General features: G+C 43.3%; 1 protein-coding gene across 1 annotated transcript in view; it reads left to right on the forward strand.

The window, feature by feature from the left end:
- The first annotated feature begins 4,054 nt into the window (after nucleotides 1-4,054).
- Nucleotides 4,055-17,861, forward strand: part of LSG1 (large 60S subunit nuclear export GTPase 1) — a 40,965-nt gene continuing 27,158 nt past the window's right edge. The window contains exons 1-6 of the mRNA XM_040428329.1: nucleotides 4,055-4,207; nucleotides 8,282-8,408; nucleotides 10,907-11,027; nucleotides 11,160-11,246; nucleotides 11,332-11,418; nucleotides 12,971-13,031. Of these exons, the coding sequence (XP_040284263.1) occupies nucleotides 4,115-4,207; nucleotides 8,282-8,408; nucleotides 10,907-11,027; nucleotides 11,160-11,246; nucleotides 11,332-11,418; nucleotides 12,971-13,031 (576 nt within the window). The 5' untranslated portion in view covers nucleotides 4,055-4,114. The remainder of the gene's footprint in view (nucleotides 4,208-8,281; nucleotides 8,409-10,906; nucleotides 11,028-11,159; nucleotides 11,247-11,331; nucleotides 11,419-12,970; nucleotides 13,032-17,861) is intronic.

Consider the following 17,861-nt stretch of genomic DNA (forward strand, 5'->3'; position numbering starts at 1 on the left):
ACAAAAACATAAAAAGATTTAAAAAAAACATTTTTACCAAAAATTTTTCCCATTAAAACACAAAAAAAAAACTATACAAATGTGGTATTGTTGTAATCGTATTGACCGAGACATCATAAAAACAAAACCCACAAAACTGTCGCAGAGTTGTGTTTTTTTTCCAGTTCCACCTCATTTGGATTTTTGGGGTGAATGGAAAAATAAAAAAAGCTATGGCTCTGGGAAGGCAGGGAGAAAAAAAACAAAAACACGGAGAGATAACCTGGTCCTCTTTTTGGGGGCGATGAGAAAAAAAACAGCAATATCTTTATAAATTTTGAGGCCTGAATTTTTTTTGCATAAATAACATGATCTTTACTCTCTGGGTCAGTACAACTACACCGATACCAAATACATATAGGGGGTCATTTATTAAGACATTTTAGACGCCGGTCTTAATAAAGTCCCATCGCCGGCAGTGGATCACTGAAGTTATAAAGAGGCGCAAGTCTCTCCATAACTTCAGACATCCAGCGCCACTTCTAAGTGTAAGACTGCTTCCTAGCTGGCTTACATTTAGACCATTTTCTACACCTAAACCCACCAAGGTGATGGATCATGTGATGGACCATGTGATGAGCGCAGTGACGTCACCACAGGTCCTTTACCTAGGTCCTGAAGAAAGAAGACAGAAGAGAAGCCGGGTTGCACGAACAAGTGGAATAAGGCAAGTTAAATATATTTTTTTTTTAACCCCTCCAGCGCTATTTTACTATGTATTCTGTATTCAGAATGCTATTATTTTTCCTTATAACCATGTTATAAGGGAAAATAATACAATCTACAGAACACCGATCCCCAAACCTGAACTTCTGTGAAGAAGTTCTGGTTCGGGTTTGGGTACCAAACATGCCGATTTTTCTCACGCGCGTGCAAAACGCATTAAAATGTTTCGCACTCGCGCGAAAAAAAAAAATTGCGCATTTTCCCGCGACGCACCCGCATCTTATCCGGCCCTTAAACATGACTCCCGTGTGAAAGAGGCATAATAATTTCCATGGGATCACAGCTACTCTGCGATCCTGGCCATGACCAGTGTCGCCATACCCTTAGGTGTTTTTGACACAAACAACACAGATTGTGTCAGGATCTGTTCAGGAAAAAACTGATGGTTTTTCACGCAAGTTCAGTCAGACTTGTCTGCACTTGCATTCAGTGTTTCAATTTTTTCCACATGAGTCCAATCAGTTTTTGATGCGTTTATCATGCGTGTGAAAATGTAAGGCCTCTTTCACACGGGCGTTGCGGAAAAATGTCCGGGTGCGTTGCGGGAACACCCGCGATTTTTCCGCGCGAGTGCAAAACCTTGTAATGCGTTTTGCACTCGCGTGAGAAAGATCGCGCATGTTTGGTACCCAAACCTGAACTTCTTCACAGAAGTTCGGGCTTGGGATCGGTGTTCTGTAAATAGTATTATTTTCCCTTATAACATGGTTATAAGGGAAAATAATAGCATTCTGAATACAGAATGCTAAGTAAAACAGGGCTGGAGGGGGTTAAAAAAAATAAAAAATCATTTAACTCACCTTAATCCACTTGCTCGCGATGCGTCACTCTGGTCATCACATGGTACGTCACATGATCTTTTACCATGGTGAATCATGGTGATCCTCTGCTTGACCTTATCGCTACAGAATCATACTGACAGCTTTATGTCACTTTGATTCTGTGGAAAAAAGGCCATGCAGAGACACATAGCATTATAAATCATGATAATGCCGTGCGCTCCTGCAAGTCCAGAGCAGAGGATCACACGGAGCGTGATTCCCGCAATGGACTCGCTCGTGTGAAACAGCCCTTAGGCCCCTTTCACACAAGCGAGTTTTCCGCGCGGATGTGATGCGTGAGTTGAACGCATTGACCCGCACTGAATACCGACCCATTAAGTTCTATGGGGCTGTTCACATGAGCGCTGATTTTCACGCATCACTTGTGCATTGCGTGAAAATCGCAGCATGCTCTATATTCTGCGTTTTTCACGCAACGCAGGCCCCATAAAAGTGAATGGGGTTGCGTGAAAATCGCAAGCATCCGCAAGCAAGTGCAGATGCGGTGCGATTTTCACGCACGGTTGCTAGGAGACGATCGGGATGGAGACCCGATCATTATTATTTTCCCTTATAACATGATCACCACAGGTCCTGTTCAACAAAGGAGACAGAAGAGATGCCGGCCTACGCGAGCAAGTGGATTAAGGTGAGTTAAATTTTTATTTTTTTTAACCCCTTCAGCGCTATTTTACTATGCATTCTGTATTCAGAATGCTATTATTTTCCCTTATAACTATGTTATAAGGGAAAATAATACAAACTACAGAACACCGATCCCAAGCCCGAACTTCTGTGAAGAAGTTCGGTTTTGGGTACCAAACATGCGTGATTTTTCTCACGCGGGTGCAAAACGCATTACAATGTTTTGCACTCGCGCGGAAAAATCGCGGCTGTTCCCGTAACGCACCCGCACATTTTCCCGCAACTGAGGCGCAAAAATTATTCACATAACTGAACTGAAAAAAGTTATGTCTCTCAGAGACACATCTACTAAAAAGCTGGTCAGGAAAGGGGGGGGGGGGATGGCCCAGTCTTGCACAGGTTCTTCCCCACAAGTTGCTCTCAGCGAGGCCTCCATCGGTGGTATGTTCCAACAGCTCTTTCACACCACCGTTCTGGATTTCCAAAAATAACAGAACTGAGACTAAGGGCTCCTGCGCACGGCCGTTCCGTGCATTGGGGACCACAATGCACGGGCAACATCCGTGCGGATTCTGCAGATGGATTCAGACCCATGAACCGTCCGCACCGCAAAACGTGTGCACTATTTTTTATGGTGTAGAGGCACAGAGTGAAACCCTACGGATGCACTCCGTGGCGCCGTTCTGGCGCGGACCCATTCAAGTGAATGCGGGGTGCACACAGTCGGCTAAGATCTCATGCACACGACCGTATGTATTTTGTGGTCCACAAAAAAAAAGAATGACATCCGTATTGCATTTTTTGCGGATCCATTGTAACAATGCCTGTCCTTGTCCACAAAACAGACAAGAATAGGTCATTTTCAATTTTTGGGCGGAACGGACATGCAGACACAGAATGGAAACTGAGTCATTTCCGTTTTTTCAAGCCCCGTTGAAGTGAATGGTTCCACATACGGACCTGTATAAAAATGGAACTAAATAAAAATATGTTCATGTGCATGAGCCCTAAAGGAGCTGAACTGACCTTATTGACTACAATGGAGTCCGTTCAGGATACTGGGTTTATTTGCTGGTCTTTTTGACAGAATCTGCAACGGAAACACTGAACGGAGCTTCCAACGCAGGTGCGAACAAGTCCATGTTTCTGTCTGACCAGCTTGACGTTCATTTCTGTCTTTTTTTCCACACTTTTACATGACCTGTAAGGCCTCTTGCACACGACCGTATGGCTTTTTCAGTATTTTGCGGTCTGCATAAAATACGGATGACGTCCGTGTGCATTCCGTTTTTTTGCGGAACGGAACAGCTGACCCCTGACAGAACAGTACTATCCTCGTCCGTTTCGCGGACAATAATAGGACATGTTCTATCTTTGAACGGAACAGAAAAAGGGAAACGGAAGGCATACAGGTTTTTTTTTGCGGACCCGTTGAAATTAATGGTTCCGTATATGGATCGCAAAAAAAACGGAACGTACACGGGAAAGAAAATCGTGTGCTCACACAAGCGTTAAGCCTTTCCGTTATAGGAGCAGGAGAACGGAAAGAACGGATTCGGCTCATAACTGTACGGACCTCATGGTGATAATTAGGCTGGGAGCGCCTACATTTTTTCCCTACGTTTAACGTATACATTGGAAAGAAAAGGGATAGAAAGGCAAAGGCATAGTACACTGGGCTTTTTCATTCAGACATATGATTATCGGTTCTGTAGGCGCCCAGTAAACACTGTACTACCGAGCGCCCCGGGCGCCATATCTACTGAGGTAAGCGGAACCTTTGTGCGCCGCTGGGGGAGAGGTTTAGACGCGGCACCACCTCTGCTTCCTGTGTGAACACATTCTCCTTCCGTAGTTTCCTGTGTCGAGCGCCTGTGGAGGTAATGGGGAAAAAGAAGGCATCGAGTGGACTGGGGAGAGCCCTGATTAAAGAACGAGCCCAGAGCCAGAGGGGGCTGCGAGGTAAAGACTCCTGGGTGAGTGCCATCGCCTGTCCTTCCACTGCCACCTGTGGGCACGCCAGGAGCAGCACCCACCTCTCGTCCTGTGCCCTGACAACAGCTTGTCACACTGGGTGCAGGGAGGACACTGACACCCTTTCTGATGGAAGGAAACAGGATAGTTCCCTAAATTCTGGACGCACACTGTTACCAAACGTAATGGGTATTTGCCGCCGAGCGCCTAATTATAGCTTTTAGTGAGATGCCCAAATCGTGACAGTATAGCTATATGTGTGTCCTCACCGCAGAGCACCAAGAACCCGTATACTGCACTGTTAGGCTGCGTTCACACAGCAGTCAACAAAACGGTCCACTGAATCCTTTCTGAGTAAAAACGGTCCCCTTCAAGTGTATGGGGTCTGTGAAAACGGACAAAATAGAACATGTTTTATTTTTTATCAAAAAAACTGCTGCGTGAATAAACCATCAGCAGATGGACGGGAGATCAGGAGATTATGAATAAGGCCTCTTTCACACTACAGTATGTCCATTTCAGTGTTTTGCGTTCCGTTTTTCACGGATCCGTTGTCCCGTTTTTGGGTTCCGTTGTGTCTCCGTTTCCGTTCAGTATGTCCGCAAAAACCTTTCAGTATGGTTTCCGTATGGTTCCCGTATACGGTACGTTTTTCACGGATCAAAAACGGAAGCCACCTGTATTTGTGCTCAGCCAAAGTTTGGCAACAAGAAACACATGGCCACAGTGGGCTGGGCCTAGCATTTGTTAATGACGGATCCGCAAAAAACGGATGACATACGGATGCCTTCCGTATGCATTCCGTTTTTTTGCGGACCCATTGACTTTAATGGAGCCACGGACCGTGATTTGCGGACAAACATAGGACATGTTCTATCTTTCCACGGCACGGAAATACTGAAATACTAAAACGGAATGCACACGGAGACACTTCAGTATTTTTTGCTGAACCATTGAAATGAATGGTTCAGTATCTGTTCCGTATACTGAACTCAAAAAACGTCCAGTATACTGAACGCAAAATACTGTAGTGTGAAAGAGGCCTAACCCGGACTCTTCTCAGGTGGCCATGACTCTTCTCAGGTGGCCATGACTCTTCTCAGGTGGCCATGACTCTTTTCAAGGCCTGTGCTGTAATGATTATGATGCTGGTTCTCAGCAACCACTTACTTTTAGCTCATGAGTGACACACCGCTGAGATCAGCACTTCTGTCACTATTTTATACTGCCCTCAGTGAGGTCAGCATGAAGTTGATGACGGGTTCCCTTTAAATCTTACGTATAACAGACGTAAAAAAATTAAAAACATCCATCAAACGTCTGTTTTTTACTGTCGTGTGAATGTAGCCTTACCAAACTAACCCCTTTTTAAAATCATTGGTCCACTGTATCTGTGTTGCTCCCACAGCCCTCCCCTGTACTTCTCCCGGTTACTAGGGGGGCAGCTTTTTCAGATTGGTTATACAGTATCTTCAAACACATCTGTATGTCATCTCTGTCAGGTATGTAGTGGATCTCATCTCCTGGCACCACCCTGATCATTCAGACGGAATATATCACCCCTGATCAATATGATTTCACATGGAGAGGGAGATAGGTGACGGTCCAGACATTGCTGGTGCCATATACATCCTTCCTGGGAAAAAACATCAGGGATGAAATGAGAGGAAAGGCTGCAATTTTCATCAGTTCTCTGTCTTCATAAACTTTAGACTGTTGGTAGATCCAGAAATAAAACTGTAATGTACAGGGCCCTGTCCATAGATCAGACTATTCGGATGAGCAGATGTTTCTTCTCCGGCTGAGGTTCCAGAGCCGTTTTGTCAGATTCTCCCCTGTAACAGTCTACACACTGCTGCTTAGTTACAGTTCATGTGGGCAATGTCAATGAGTAATCGTTCGCCAGGTTCACAGATGTAGGCTTTGCGATAAAACTGAATGGTACGTATATAACTTCTCATGTCTGTTTTAATAGCTCCATGCATTCTCCATGTAATAACAATTCTGGAACATCTCTTCTTATGGCTCTATGTTGTGCCGTTCCTTTATTATTTCTATTAGAAGTTATGAATGAATAGCCAGCAGTCTGCAGTAAGGGTACAGAGGGGAGGTAACCAGTTGGGGGGGGTGTACCTGCACAGTCTGAAAATGGCAGCACTGATTGGATAGAGTCAGACTGTGCAGGTACACCCCCCCCCCCCCCCCCCCCCCAACTGGTTACCTCCCCTCTGTACCCTTACTGCAGACTGCTGGCTATTCATTCATAACTTCTAATAGAAATAATAAAGGAACGGCACAACATAGAGCCATAAGAAGAGATGTTCCAGAATTGTTATTACATGGGGAATGCATGGAGATAATAAAACAGGGACGTCAGGAGGGGTGACAGGTCCTCTTTAAAGAAGAGAGACCAGTGTATGACACAGAAGTTCTCAATTTGCTGTTTTTGAATCTGAGTTATGTGCCGCCATCTTAGGCACTGCACTAAACATAAAACTACTGCTAGGCGGAAAATTCATTTCCAGTGCATATTATAGCAACGATCTGTGTAAACCACGGACCAAACACATTGTATCCATGTTGCGTCCATGGTTTTCATGGACATGTAGACTATGATGTGCGTGAGGGATCCATAATTGCTGCCAGAAAATACATTCTTCTGTGCTGTCAAATCCACTGATGAGTGGATACACGCATTCAAGTGAATGGGTACGTGGACATTTCGTGGAGAACATGTACAGCACATGTCTGCGATTCATTGATGTGTGAAAGAGGACTAACTGTTTTGCCTGGATGTTTTTTGTTTTTTTTTTTTCAATAATTTTTGGGGGTATTTTTTAGTGGTAGCACTGGCTAAACATATGAATGCAGCCCAAATGTCAAAGCCAAGCTTACCTTAAAGGGGTTCTGCACTTTGTTTTAACTGATGATCTATCCTCTGGATAGATCATCAGCTTCTGATCGGCGGGGGTCCCGACACCTGGGACCCCCGCCGATCAGCTGTTTGAGAAGGTAGCGGCGCTCCAGTAGCGCCGCGGCCTTCTCACTGTTTACCGCCGGCCCACTGACGTCACGACTAGTATCAACTAGCGTGGGCGCGGCTAAGCTCTGTTCACTTGAATGGAGCTTAGCCCCGCCCACGCTAGTTGCTATAAGTCGTGACGTCACTCGGCCGGTGGTAAACAGTGAGAAGGCCACGGCGCTACTGGAGCGCCGCTGCCTTCTCAAACAGCTGATCGGCGGGGGTCCCGGGTGTTGGATCCCCGCCGATCAGAAGCTGATGATCTATCCAGAGGATAGATCATCAGTTAAAACAAAGTGCAGAACCCCTTTAACATTCACAGGAGCCAGTGTTCTACCTTAGGAAACATTCATTCTTCTTTTAGGCTAGTGTCACAGCATGTTCCATGTGGGAGCAAGATTTCTTGGAATAAACACTACTCCTGAGATGTGAACTCGCAGCATTATAATGATTTATGATGCTGTGAATTCCCATTCCCCACGGGCCTACTTACTGAACTGTAGTCACGGCATTATGGGAGTAAAGTTCAGTAGAAATAAAATCATTCTGATGCTGCGAGTTTGTGTCAGAGAAGCGGTGTTCGTTCTGGAAAATCCTGCTCCTATGCGCAGCGTATTTCCTGCACTGAACGTGCTTGTGTGAACTGGCCTCAGGGTGGTTTTACATTGTCTTTTTTTTTTTTTTCCTTTTTCAAAACCCTGCAGCCATATGTTACGTTCTGGCCAATAGGAACTAAAAAAAACATTCCGGAAACATTGCGGTTTTTTATAGGGGCATTTTAAGACCGTTTTCTTGTGTTTTTTGCTCCCTTGGCATTTTTTTTTATTGTGTTTTTTTTTTTTTTTTTTTAGAGCATAGCATGCCCTGGCTGTAGACTTTATTTTCCATAGTCTATAAGAAAAAAATGACAATGTTGTGCGACTAAAAAAATGCCACCCCTGAAAAATGCCTGCAAAAATACATATGAATTTCATGGTGTTTTTTACAAGCCAAGAAAGTAATATGGCAGCACAGCAAAACCTTTTAAACTTCTGGTTTCATTTTTGTCTTGCAGCTCCACACTAGTGAACTAAATGATGGGTATGATTGGGGCAGACTGAATCTCCAGTCTGTGACAGAACAAAGCTCTATCGATGACTTTCTTGCCACAGCAGAGTTGGCAGGAACAGAGTTTGTTGCAGGTAAGGAGGATAAATGCCACTTTTTAGTGGATATAACTATAGCTAAATGTGATGTGCATGCACAGGGCAACTGTAATAGCAGTAGAACTACTTTACAGCAAATGTAGCAAAAACCAGGTACTATATAAAATCGTAAAACATAATTTATAGATTTTAGAGCAGCTTTAATTCTAGTACGCTGTACATATGAAATACAAAATGTTTTAAATATGTGACAGTATGAAGAACGAGTACAGTAATCGTGAGCTTGCTGAGTAAATTAAAGGGGTTCTGCAGTTTGTTTAAACTGATGATCTGTCCTCTGGATAGATCATCAGCATCTGATCGGCGGGGGTCCGATACCCGGGACCCCCGCCGATCAGCTGTTTGCGAAGGCAGCGACTTCACGACTTGACGTCACGACTAGTATCACTGGCCTGGGCGCGGCTAAGCTCTGTTCACTTGAATGGAGCTTAGCCCCGCCCAGGCTATTGGATACTAATCGTGACGTCACTGGGTCCAACACCCGGGACCCCCGCCGTTCAGATGCTGATGATCTATCCAGAGGTTAGATCGTCAGTTTAAACAAACTGCAGAACCCCTTTAATTTACTCAGCAAGCTCACGATTACTGTATTCGTTCTTTATACTGTTACATATTTTAAACCTTTGGTATTTCATATGTACAGCGTACTAGAATTAAAACTGCAGAGCCCCTTTAAGTTTAAAGGTGTATTCCCATCCTGGCCTATTATGACCTGACAGTGGTAGAGAATACCCAGAGTAAGCTCCAGCTGGGGCAGGTGGAGTTACGGAAACACCCGGGTTGACTGTGCTTTGCTGTGCCCAAAATTCATAGTGAGTGGGAGCTACGCAAATAAAGTAGCACAGCGAGTTATGCTGTTTCCGCAGCGCTCGAGTTTCTTGCTACTCCATTTGCCTGGCTCTCAATCACTGTGTGAGTTATGGAAATAGTGGAGTGCAGCTTACTTGGATGTTTCCCAGCCGACACTTATACAGGTTATTCCCATCTCTGTCTTGAAAGGTCAAGATTAGGGATGAGCGAATTTCATATTTTGAAATTCGTTTTCGGTTCGTGTTGTGGTATAATGTGAAGTGCGTTATGGATTCCGTTACCACGGACCATAACGCAATTCCATGACGGAATGCCCTTAGAAGCATTCCGTTATTCATTCCGTCATAATAGAAGTCTATGGGCTGCATAACGGATCCGTCCGGTTTACGTTATGCTGGAGTCCTCTCCTGCATAACATAAACCGGACGGACCCGTTATGCAGCCCATAGACTTCTATTATGACGGAATGAATAACGGAATGCCTCTAAAGGCATTCCGTTATGCATTCCATCATGGAATTGCGTTATGGTCCGTGGTAACAGAATCCATAACGCACTTCACATTATACCACAACACAAACCGAAAACAAATTAAAAAATTTGAAATTCGCTCATCCTTAGTCAAGATGCACAAAATGAACCCCTTTGTTTCAATATATTATTGTTAAAGGGGATATCTGGACCCACAAGCGTTGTTGCCTTCTGGATATTGGGATAGACCTGTAGTTTCAGCGAGCTCTGAATATGACAAGTCCTACCATCCTCTTTGTTTTCTTCATCTCCTGCAATCTCCACCCTGCCAGCAGTTACAGTATGCATGCGTTAGGAAATAAAATAGAAGATACATGATAAAGTTGGGGGTCTTGCTTCCTATGATCAGATCAGACCTCAGATTAGACCCCAATCAGAGATAAAATAAATAAATGAACTTGCCTCTCCTGCTCCGCCACCACTCTGCTTGTCTGGTTGTCTCTCCTGCAGTCACCGCTCCCTGGTCTTCCTCCAGGCGCCGAGCTGTACTCAGTCAGGACACGTGCAGCTCGGCGCCCGGAGGAAGACCAGGGAGCGGTGAGTACAGGCTATTGTCACCGCTCCCCACGCCTCCTGCATACTAGTGAGCGCTTTCATAATGGAAGCGCTCACTAGCATTTGCTTTATAAGACGCATTGACACTCCCCCCCCCCCCCCAGTTTTGGATAACCCTTTTAGCATAGCTTAACAAGTACACACACATTTTGAATTTTTTAAATGTTTTCACAAGTAAAACGAAAAATTGCGACCCAATTTTAGCAGATGTCACACACTGGAACACTTTTCTAGTATGATTGTTGCATTTCTTTCACCCCGGAGCATAGTTTTGTAGCAGATGGCAATAGGGAATGGGGCTGATGTGTGACTGTTGTGTTCTGTAGCACTCCTTATCAAAATGAGAGCAGAGGATAGAAGATGAACCTGTGGTATGTGCTCAGAGGTGCTACTGAATACGTTTTTTGTTTTTTTTTTTAAACCTTTGTGCAATGTTTTTCTTCATCTTTAGCGACCTACTGCGTGTTATTCTTAAAATGCGCCCTGCTTACTGTAAAGGAAAAACAGATTGTGGAAACTGATCCTTTTGAGTTTATTTTCAACTGTTTATAAGACTTTGGTCTTCATTTCTTTTTGCAGAAAAACTCAATATTAAGTTTGTTCCCGCTGAAGCCAGGACTGGATTGCTAACATTGGAGGAATCTAGCAGAATCCATAAACTTCACGAAGAAAATAAGCAGTTTTTGTGTATCCCAAGAAGGTACAGACGTGGGGATTGTCTTACTACCGTACTTATTGCTGTCCATCCTTGTATGCTTCTTCAGGTTCTTTTATATTGTGGGCTCATACAAGCTCCTTATCCACGTCATCGTATTTTGCTCTTTCTTTGCAGACCACACTGGGATAGAGGTACCAGTGCTGAAGTCCTGAAGCAGTCTGAGCGGGATAACTTTTTGGAGTGGAGACGCCAGCTCGCTACGTAAGTTCTTACAAAATGCACTGCATTATTTTGGATAATAGTATAATGGGACAACGATAATCCAACTGTCTTTTTTTTTTATCAGACTTGAAGAAGAAAAGAAACTAATTCTTACACCATTTGAACGTAATCTAGATTTCTGGCGTCAGCTCTGGAGAGTCATAGAAAGGAGGTAAATATTACATTGGTGTAAAGGAAAACTGGTTCAGTCCACGTTTCATTTTCCATAGGAGCTCTGTAAAATGAAAGGTGGAATCTGATTGGTTGCTATGGACAAGTTTCTTAATTCGACCACTTTGATTGCACTTTGCTTAGATTTAGTATATATTATCTGTAGCAATATTTGGTCTCCAGGAGCAGATCATGGGCATCACATCTACAGTATTTACCTACATTGGGAGAGGTTTCTTCTTTTTATGTAGATGTGCCTGTTTTGACATTATTTCATAAAAAAAAAAAAATGAATTCAGATAACTTCCGAGTTCTGATTTCATCAGGTAAAGCTTATTTATTGTATAGTGAACAGTTATACAGTTTTCCAATGTACTTTCTGTATGAATACCTCAATGTTTCACAATCTCTGCACGTAGTTGTTTAGTTCTTCTTTGTTCAAGTGCAGTGGGTCAGCAAACTCCGTCTCTCGAGCTGTGGTGAAACCGCAACTCCCAGTAGGCTCCACTCACCTCTATGGGAGTTCTGAGAATAGCCAAGCAAGTGTGCATGCTGGGAGTCGTAGCTTCAGCGGGAGTGCCAAATGTTATTGATCCCTGTTCTACTGGCTACAAATCTGTCCTGATGAAGGATCACTTTGGCTGGGTATGCAATATTTGAATTGACTGCATCTACAGTCAGTTTCATCGTGAATGGCCATGTGGTTATGCAGATAAATGGCAGTTTACCACGCAGCCATTACCAATGAAATTGCTTGTAGCCACAATCAACTTGAAAACTGCTTCAGTCGACATAGCCGTGTGGTTTTAGCCGTATGGTGAATGCACCTCAACATCCGTGACCTGTGAACCCAGCCTAAGAGCCCTATTCAAATGAACTATATGAAAAACTCTTCCGTGTTCTGGAAGTTTTGACATCAATGCGCGGTCCGTTTTTCTTGCAGACACATTCACATGTTGTAAAATAGGAGATGGGTGGTGCATGCTGCAATTTTCTCAGCGCAGAACAAGTGCCCATGCAGAAAATTGTTCATGTAAGATGACCCACTGACTATAATTTGTCAATGTCGAGTCCAGGTGCTATCCGTTCTGCACTTGGACAGCGCCCGCGGATGGAAAAATTGTTCATCTGAATGAGCACTTAGCTCAGCTTGTCACAAGACGCAGGTCTGATAACTGTGCTGTGACTGTAATCGGTCTTGCTCCTGTGTTTCACAGGACCAGGATAGATTTTAACCCACAGGAAGTGAACAATGAAGGTTTCCTCTCATTGACAACAAGAAGGGATCTTGAAAATTATGAGGAATTTGTACATAAAACACAAAAACTTTCATTAGATAAAAATAACATTATTTGTTAAAATTGCAATACCTTTTTTAATATTAAGGCTTACATATGCATTTTAGCCTTCCTTATGGGTCACAGACCTATAAAGTGCTGAAATTCTAACGCTGGACTATGACAGTTAGAGAAATGACTAACCATTAGAATTCACATACAAAAAGTGTCACTTTCCATGTAAGGAGCTTATATATTTTTTATTACTTTTCACAGTGATGTAGTCGTGCAGATTGTGGATGCCAGAAACCCACTCTTATTCAGATGCCAGGATTTGGTAAGTGTAAGATTTGTTACTAAATTACACTAAGGTTTAAAAACAACGTATTCTGTTTTATATTTTGTTGTTAACATTTACTGAGCAGACGTAATGGGGCAGATTTACCAAACCTGTCTAATATTTCAGATTCTAGATGCACCAAATTTATCACAGTGGTTAATGCTGGAAGATAAATGTGGTCCAACTTCGTCTAACTTTACACCACCTATTGATTGGATTACTGTGATCTGGGACAAGCCCCCTAGTTGCCTAAAATGAAAAATCATGTTATACTCACCCCTTTCTCCAGCATCATTCTTTGTGGCGCGGGTCCAGTCTTCCTGGTGCTACTTACTTACAAACTGCAGAGGTGATATCCCATGAATATGGCATGCAGGTGTACAGCACGTAACCACTGCAGTCAATAAAGTGGGTTGGGATGGCTCACCCTCCGACTCACAAGGAAAAAGTGTGCTTCCACTAAAAAAAGATACCCCAGTCTTGTAAAATAAAGTGCAAAGTGTGGAAAGATAGTGGGGCACACCTTCATCCGGATAGGACACAGAACACTAACTGGTGGTCTTCTATAACATTTATTGCATATAAACCTAAAAATGATAGCGGAAGTTAAAAAGCATCAATAAGTATACAGCTATATAAATAATTTAAAAAATGGTATTGGTATTTGAAACAGTAAAAAAAATTTTTTTATATAACCAATCTGTAGGTAATGAATGAAGAAATGTATAGGTGCATCTAATAGTTCTGTAGTTGAATATTCCTACTGTCGCAAGTCTTGAATGTCACTGGTGGAATATGGTCAATAAGTTGTTTTTCTATATTTCCAGCTTAGATGCACTTGTTATATACGGTGTTCCCCTTTATACTGGCAATATTTGCAAAGATTTGTTAGTAAAATAGTGTCGGTATAGATGATGCCGTACAATAAGGATGATGATATCAGTTGTTTGTGTGTAATCGTAGCTAGAACATACAATTAGCTACTACACAGTTACTGGTTAGGGCTGTATTACTCACTGTTTCGAAACATTGTGTCCGGGGTTTTCGTGCCTGACGTGGCGTCCCACGTGTTGCGGCACAGAAGGTCTTACCTCCGGCTTGTTCTGTGGCGAGTGGTAAGCTATTAGACTTTAAACAGTTTGCTAGACGCCGGGGTCTATAGATGTTAGGCCCTCTTTAGTGGTCGGCGTTCCACGTGTCTATTCGATCTAGACACAACGAGACTGTTTCTTACACACATATATGGCATTTGGGAGTGCTCCAACAGTTCGTGGGTGATCCGCTGAATATGTGCTGCGATTTTTTTTCTTTAGAGACTTGTATACACCAGACGCGTTTCGGAGTTAACACAGACTCCTTCCTCCGTGGTCAAGTCTCATATGGTATATGGTGGTTTAAATAGTCCTGGGTAGAGATGAGCGAACTTCTGTTTTAAGTTCGGCGTCTAAAGTTCGGCTTCCGGTTAGCGGAGGATCCCGATATGGATTCCGAATTCCGTTGTGGTCCGTGGTAGCGGAATCAATAATGGCCATTATTGATTCCGCTACCACGGACCACAACGGAATTCTGGATCCTCCGCTAACCGGAAGCCGAACTTTAGACGCCGAACTTAAAACAGAAGTTCGCTCATCTCTAGTCCTGGGTTAATCTTCTCATTAGGATTATTGCATCATTTTAGGGTGAACCCAAAAACGTGGATTAATCTCATCTGGCCATTTGATAATTATATATAGTTGGTTACATCAAGATTAAAAACATATTAAAAAACATACATACTCCTGTTTACACAGACCGGTTAAAAGAGTTAAGACTCCAGCTTAAAGACTGTCTTTTGTACAGATATGAAAATAATTTAAAGCGAGTCAAGGCTAAGTACTATTCCCAAAATAACAAGGTAGGGAGATTATTAGCCCAGAGAATAAAGGCCCAAAGAGTCAAATCTAGAATCCCTCACTTGAGATCCTCTAAAGATAACTCGAGGATAATGGACCCCCAGGGTATAGCCGATAATTTTATGGAGTACTATTCATCCCTTTATAATTTGAACCCTTCCCAAGAGAACTCAGAGGGTTTTCAAGCGGAAATTAAAGCATACTTAGACATTCTCAATTTACCGCGGATTGCAGCTGACCAACTAGAAGGGTTGTGCTGTCCGTTCTCCTCTACTGAACTTCAGAAAATCATAACCTCCCTTCCCAACCATAAAGCCCCGGGACCTGATGGCCTCTCAAATACTTATTATAAGACGTTTCACGATATTCTCCTTCCATATATGAAAGATGCCCTGCAGGAAGGTTTTTCAAATGGATCCTTTCCGTCTGAGATGCTCTCAGCAATTATAGTCACCATTCCGAAACCGGGCAAGACGCCTGATGTCCCGCAAAATTTTAGGCCCATTTCACTGTTAAACACAGACCTAAAAATTTACGCAAAGGCCTTAGCTGCTCGATTAGCCCCGGTTCTTCCCTCCTTAATAAACTGTGACCAATCTGGGTTTATTAAAGGACGACAAATTAACGGAAACACGAGAAGGGTTCTGAACATAGTGGACTACATAGAGAGATCGGGCGTGGAGGCGCTGCTGGTTACCCTGGATGCCGAGAAGGCGTTTGACCGTATTAATTGGTCCTTCGCCTTCTCGGTGTTACAAACTATGGGACTGTGTGGCCCATTCCTTGGAGCTGTTAAGGCTCTTTATAGCAATCCCTCTGCTAGGGTATATGTAAATAGCGCTTTATCATCACCATTTAGGATAACTAATGGTACCCGCCAAGGATGCCCCCTCTCCCCTCTCATATTTATTATCTCCATTGAACCATTAGCACAAGCTATTCGCAATGCGGAGGAGGTGAAGGGGGTTGAAATTGGAGGTAGAGCACATAAACTATCCTTATATGCTGACGATGTCATACTGACACTCAGCTCCCCGACATCCTCTCTATCCGCAGTTATGGATATAATTCGGCAATACGGCACCTACTCCTACTATAAAGTCAATGAGAAGAAATCTCAAGCGCTACCTATTAACGTTAGAGCCCGTCCTCTATCAGATCTGCAGTCTACATTCCAACTAGATTGGCAGGCTGAGGGGGTGCAGTACTTGGGGACTAAAGTGGCCAGAAGCACCAAGCTCTTATATAAACTCAATTACCTCCCCTTGCTAGATACAGTAGGAAAGGATCTGCTTCAGTTTAGCAAACACAAAATTTCGTGGGTAGGCCGCATAGCGACCTTCCAGATGGTGACCCTCCCAAAATTTCTGTACGTATTTAGAACGGTGCCCATTTCTCTCCCAACATCGTTTTTTCATCGAATTAATAAACTACTTAATACTTACCTCTGGTCACCCAAAAGACCACGTATTGCAGGCAAATTATTGAACAAGTTCAGGAAAGCTGGTGGTCTGGGCTTGCCCAATGTATACGATTATTACTTAGCCTCACAAGTGGGTTCCCTGAGGGAGTGGTGGCGTGGAGACCTAACACATCACTGGATTCATATTGAGACGGTTACGACTCCGATACGTAATTTAAAAGTTTTGCTTATAGCAGCTCTCGACCCCTCACTCTCTCTGGGATCTCTACCAAGTTTCCCATCCTCCTCGGTATCTGCGTGGAGGACATTTCACTCCAGAGCCGCCAAGGTGGAATTCTCGACTAAGAACTTCGCTCCCTTAGAGACACTAGACTTCTTCGTCCCCGACCTAAATTTAACTAAATGGCAGTTCAGCGGACTTTCCTGCATATCGTCTCTCTTTGATGGCCCCCACTTGAAACAATTCTCCTCCTTGACTTCACAGTATTCCATTTCACATAGAGAATTTTATAAATATCTTAGAATACGCTACCTGCTGAACTCTAAGGACCCGTTTCGGGTGTATGCATGTAAAGAGGTTATTGACCTTTGGAACACACCATCCCACGCCACGTCTGGCCTGCGTCCTATATACGCTGCATTTAATTCTAAACAGGAATTTGTGAAATCAGCTCCGTTTCTATCCTGGGAAAAAGAATTAGGCCAGAAATTCACCGCCCCAAACTGGTCCTCCTCACTTTCTTTTATCTCCAAAACTTTCATATGTGTTTCACATTACGAGGCAGCTATCAAAACCATGTTAAGATGGTATTTAACCCCGGATAGACTGAGTCACATCTATCCAGGAACGTCTCACCTCTGCTGGAGGGGGTGTGGAGGCAGGGGATCTCTTTTACATGTCCTATGGTCCTGCCCCAAAATTTCAAGTTTTTGGAGTGACAGCTTTGCTCTCATTACCTCTGTTTTGGGAAGAAGCGTAAAACCTTCCCCTGAACTAGCGTTACTTTTTCTGGGTATAACGGATCATCCGTTACAAGATAGATATCTAATGGGACATATCCTAATCTCTAATATCCCAATCTCCAAATTGGTGTTAACGCGGTATTGGAAATCCCCTGCTATCCCCCCCACTCAGGAAGTGGTAACACTGCTGAACACTTCATGTGCGTACGAAAAAATGATGGCATATATGAACTGCTCTTATAGCTCTTACGTGACCCATTGGAAACTTTGGTTAGCTTCGAGCCATGCAATCATCCCAAGTAGTTGATGCCCCTACTTTATACTCACACTGCTGGAACTCTCTTAGAACAGCTTACTGTTGTTTAACAGCTTTTCTTTGTTTTATTTCTTTTCTTTTCTGTATGTTAATGTACTCTTGTATTTTGAAGAAAATGCAATAAAAAACACTTGTTCATAAAAAACATACATACAATATACGCTATTTCCTGGAATAATCATTCATAGGGAAAGTGCGGTTTTTCATTCACAACGTGCTGTATATCGTTGGAT

This window comes from Bufo bufo, chromosome 4, assembly GCF_905171765.1.
Source record: "Bufo bufo chromosome 4, aBufBuf1.1, whole genome shotgun sequence".
NCBI classification, from domain to species: Eukaryota; Metazoa; Chordata; class Amphibia; order Anura; family Bufonidae; genus Bufo; species Bufo bufo.